Below are 4394 nucleotides of genomic sequence, written 5' to 3'. Positions count from 1 at the left end.
AGAGCACCCGATCACTTTCATCTTCTCTTTTAATTCCATTTCACTGCAGTCAACAACACTGACATAAGCATGCTATGTTAATCCATGCATGCTTTGTGCCTGATGGCAGCATAATTATTCAACACCAACTGACTCAGGCCACTGGCTTTCTGGCTTCAAAAGTGCAGTAAAAAAAGGTCTCAAGCCAAAAAAGAAAATAAAAATAAATCAGTAGACAAAAAGGTACTTTTCTTCAAACACGCATGCATCTTCTGCAACACAAAGCCCATCAGCTGCATCAATTAACCTCTCTGACGCAATACAAAGCCGAAGACAACATAAAGCATACACGCTGCTCCGAGATCCCCGCTGCTCTCAACGACGCGTACGTACACGTACACGTACGTATAGGCGACGGAGAAAAATACAAACACGTACGTAGGTACGTACACCGAGTATGTACCGGTACACACACGCACACGCAGGAGCTCTAGCTCTCTCCCTACCACCTGAGGTCTTTGAACAGAGCGAGCACACAGTACACACGTGTGGTCGTAGGGGCTCTCACACGCGTGGTGATGGTGATGCGCGCGTGTGAGCTAGTGGTGCGTGCACACCCTGCCTGCCGGCGGCGAGTAATTAGACGGTGTCGAACTCGTCGGCGGCGAGGGACTGGCTCTGCATGCGGCGGAGCTTGAAGGAGGAGAGGCGCTGGGGCCCGTCCTTGGCGGGGGCCTCCTCGAAGCGGATGTAGGTGTAGACCCAGGCGCCGGAAAGAGTGCCGATGACGGGGCCGAGGAAGTAGATCCAGAGGCCCGTGTAGACGTTGCTGGCCACCGCCGGCGCCAGCGTCCTCGCCGGGTTCATCGATCCGCCGGACACAGGCCTGCAAATGCCACCCGTAATCGCCCCGCGCCTTATCATTAGCTTACTCATTACAACTGCGTGCGCGTCATCGATCAGTTCAGTGCCTCATCGTCAATGGTGTGTTCATCATTTTTAATCTGCCTACCTACAGCTAATCCATGTTTTATTTCCTAGTAGCTAGTGTGTCGCATGTTTTTTTTTTTGACTAGGAAGAGTTCATGACTATAGTTCCAAGGTCAGAGGGTCCAAAAAATCGTCTGCTCAAATAAGTGTCAGCTTGCACTGTTGTACAACAATATGGTGGCAATTTGAAGGAGGGGGAAAAAAAGTGTGGTGGCCCGCCGGCTTAGTGGCAACGGACGTCAACAGCTTGAAACGTCGCGTGCTAGTTTCCTAAGGAGTAAGGACCTAGATATACAGGCGATTTCTTCAGCGTCACTACTGCTAGCTCTTCAGTCGAAAGTCTACCGTGTTTTAATTCCTCGTGAGAGTACTAAGGTCAGTTAGCTAGTGTGGTCAGTAACATATTATTCATCGTGTCGTTCATATTTACCCTGCGAAGATTGACGTAATGCAAACCGCGGAACCGACTGCTAATCCGGCCAACTCACCCACCTGCATCAAACCAAAACCAAAACCAAAACCAAACGGCGTCGAGGTCAGGGCAAGCAATGAATCGAACCAGCAGGGAGGAGGAGGAGAAGAAGAAGAAGAAAGAGTAAGAGCAAGAGCAGGGGAGGACATAGCCAGGCAGCTACTCACCGCCCTGGAGTCGGTGGCGACGGCGCAGGTGACGAACATCATGTTGAAGGTGACGACGATCTCGATGACGAGCGCGTGCCAGTGCGGCCCCGTCGGCGTGGTGGTGCCGATCACGGCGATGGGGTGGAGCACCGCCTTGAGCACGAACGCCGCGCACATCGCCCCCGTGAACTGCGCCGCCCAGTAGAACGGCACCTGCATGCGAGCAACAAAAATTAAAGCTAAGCCACCACATCGATCAGAACCACAGGCCGGCCGCCCGGCCTGGCAAGGATGAGCAGAGGCGTGCGATTGGCAGGGCGCCGAGTGCCATCGCCATCCTGGCCGGTGGGCAGTGGCCACCATATCTTCTTGATGGCCACCGATCGAGAGCCATGGCCGCCGACGCTTGCCTCTCATCAAAGGGAGGGGCCGCGGGAATGTCAACGCCGGCCCCGCCCCCCGGCCGGTACACGCGGTGGTTATCAGTTGCCATTAGCGGAAGCTAATCATCGGAGCTTTCCCTGTAAGCTACTAGCTTGTACCTAGTCATCATGGGCCAATCGGTAGCTCTATCTCTACGCCAAGTTGCCCAATCATCATCCGTCTCACTCTCACCTGCTCCTCCTTTTTTTTTTTGTGGAAAAGAAAATATTCTTTCTGCATTCGAGATGGAGTAGTCTCTATGTCTGAGTCTCTGAGGTTGTTTTTATCGGTTCACATGATGCTAGATCGATCAGCTTGTTGCTGCCAATAATGCATGCGATGTTTTTGTTTTGGATGCTGCTGCTGCTGCTAGCTGCATCTGCATGCTACCGACCTGACACCCTCACTATAGGATGTAAAATACTGGACTTCTTTAAGCAGTCGTGTACTGGATGTACGTGTCAACTTGTGCTATACTAAAGTATACGGGTGCTGGCTGCTTCTTGTATCCAGTTGGCAGATAATTGTTCGGTATCCAATTTGCAAGTTTTTTTTAAAGAAAATTATGTATGCGCGTTTAAAATTGCCTGCGCCATGTGATCGACATGCAAACTATCTAAAGTCTGTCTCTTTGTAAGTGTTATATTATTACCCTTTGGTTTAGTTGTTTTTTTCTTCATTTTTTCCTCCTACAGAGTAGTAACTCTTCGCTTTGTCTAATCCCATACTTTCGACGACGTGGTTTATTTTTTTTTTGAAAACTTTTTTACTTAAAAAATTATGAAGCTCTACCGCGTTTTCTTGTAGCTATCTTGACGTGGCTACTAGCCAGGTACACGGCCAGGACAACATGCTGTCATTTTTCTTTTGGGAAGAAAGCTAGACAACATGCTGACAAGTAAGTCCTACTGAACTCCTATTAACAACAATGGATTGAAAAATAGCGGACCCAACCAATGAGCTGCCGCGAAGAGAAATATGATGCCAGCACGCTAGCAGCAGCTCCTCCGGTAGCAGGACGAACACGAAACGAAATTTGGAGCAGAGGAAAAGAGCCGGCAGAGCAGAAGGGACGGATCGATCGATGTGCAGCTGAAACATGGTACGCGCACACACACACATACCTGAATCCAGGGGAAATGCCGGAAGCAGGCGAAGGAGAGCGTGACGGCGGGGTTCATGTGGGCGCCGGAGATGTGGCCGGTGGCGTAGATCATGACGGTGACGATGAGCCCGCCGGCCACCGACTGCCCCAGCTGCGAGATGCGCTTGAGGTCCTCGCCGTAGATGGACGCCGCGCCGCAGGTCACGAACACCAGCAGGAACGTCGCCACCACCTCCGAGATCACCTGCCAGGCGCGGCGCGCATCGATCGTCAGATCAGTCGCCATGGCCGATCGTGGGGAAGGTGGCCGGAGCAGCAGAGCAGTTCAGTCGGTTAGTTGGTTACCTTCTTGAGGAGGTGGGGCGGGAAGATGTCGGCGAGGGACTTCTCCGGGTAGTACATGGTGGGGACGGCGGAGCCGCCGCTCTGCACGGTGGAGAGGTCGTGGATCTCGTTCGAGTAGTTCACCCGCGAGTTGGCCCTCGACGGGGTGGAGGCGGCGGCCATGGCCGGTCGCTCGATCGGCCTAGCTAGTAGCTAGCTAGCTGATGATGAGCTCGATCGGAGCAGCAGGCAGCTCGCTCGGCTCGGTCGATCACGCTGCGTAGGACGGACGGGGAGAGCGAGAGGCCGGGCTAGCTGCTCGATCGATCGGCGGCGCCGGCTACTAGCTAGCTCTTGCGTCCTGCTCTCATCTCCGCAGCGGGCAGCCCGGTATTTATAGATGGGTGGCGAGAGGGGGAGCCGAGGCCACGAGCGAGCGAGAGCCGGGGGGGGGGGGGGGGGGGGGGGGGACGGACGGACGGACGGGGACGGCAGGTGGTGGGCGCTGGGGTCCGGCTCGCCGCTGCTGCCTTTGCGCTTGTGGCTGCGGGGCGAGCGAGCGCGAGGCCGTGGGGGAGTGGGAGGAGCTGGGAGGTTGACGGGAACCGGCCGGCCGGGCCGGGGGTGGAGGGCGAGCGACGTGGGCGGGGCGGGAGGGGCTCGCGTGCGCGGCGAGGTGAAAACAAACGGAGAGCCTGACAGGCACAGGACGCGGTGAAGTGCTGTGCTGGTGGATGGTGCCAGTGTGCCACTGGCTGGAGGCTTACGTTACTGCTGTGCCGTGCTAGCTGCTCCTGAGGGCTGATGCCTGAGGAGGAGTTGTAGCAGTCGTGCCGAGGAAACTTGAGACTTGGGGCCCGAGAGTTACCACGGCTGCTACTGGGCGTCTCTGGCCTTACTGCTGTGCAGGATTGATGACTGACCACGGCGGTTTAACTTTTGACGGTCTTCG

At 55.0% G+C, this 4394-nt stretch overlaps 1 protein-coding gene across 1 annotated transcript; it reads right to left on the bottom strand.

The window, feature by feature from the left end:
* Positions 1-247: 247 nt before the first annotated feature.
* On the bottom strand, positions 248-3829 carry LOC120703082 (aquaporin NIP2-2-like). Its single transcript, XM_039987091.1, has 5 exons — positions 3464-3829; positions 3138-3362; positions 1609-1803; positions 1400-1461; positions 248-865 (listed from the first exon to the last, which is right to left on the bottom strand). Exons 1-5 carry the CDS (start codon positions 3623-3625, stop codon positions 619-621), a joined length of 891 nt encoding a protein of 296 aa, XP_039843025.1. The 5' UTR covers positions 3626-3829; the 3' UTR covers positions 248-618.
* Between the last annotated feature and the right edge of the window lie 565 nt (positions 3830-4394).

Source organism: Panicum virgatum, chromosome 4K, assembly GCF_016808335.1.
Source record: "Panicum virgatum strain AP13 chromosome 4K, P.virgatum_v5, whole genome shotgun sequence".
NCBI classification, from domain to species: Eukaryota; Viridiplantae; Streptophyta; class Magnoliopsida; order Poales; family Poaceae; genus Panicum; species Panicum virgatum.
This window is presented reverse-complemented; position numbering and strand designations above follow the sequence as displayed.

Bases quoted from the DNA above. Each gene is read 5' to 3' on its own strand.
- LOC120703082 (XM_039987091.1), bottom strand. From the start codon at position 3,625: ATGGCCGCCGCCTCCACCCCGTCGAGGGCCAACTCGCGGGTGAACTAC. The intron at 3,363-3,463 runs GTAACCAACTAA...CGCGCCTGGCAG, and splicing joins CGCCCCACCTCCTCAAGAAG to GTGATCTCGGAGGTGGTGGC. The intron at 866-1,399 runs GTAAATATGAAC...TGGCATTTGCAG, and splicing joins ATTACGTCAATCTTCGCAGG to GCCTGTGTCCGGCGGATCGA.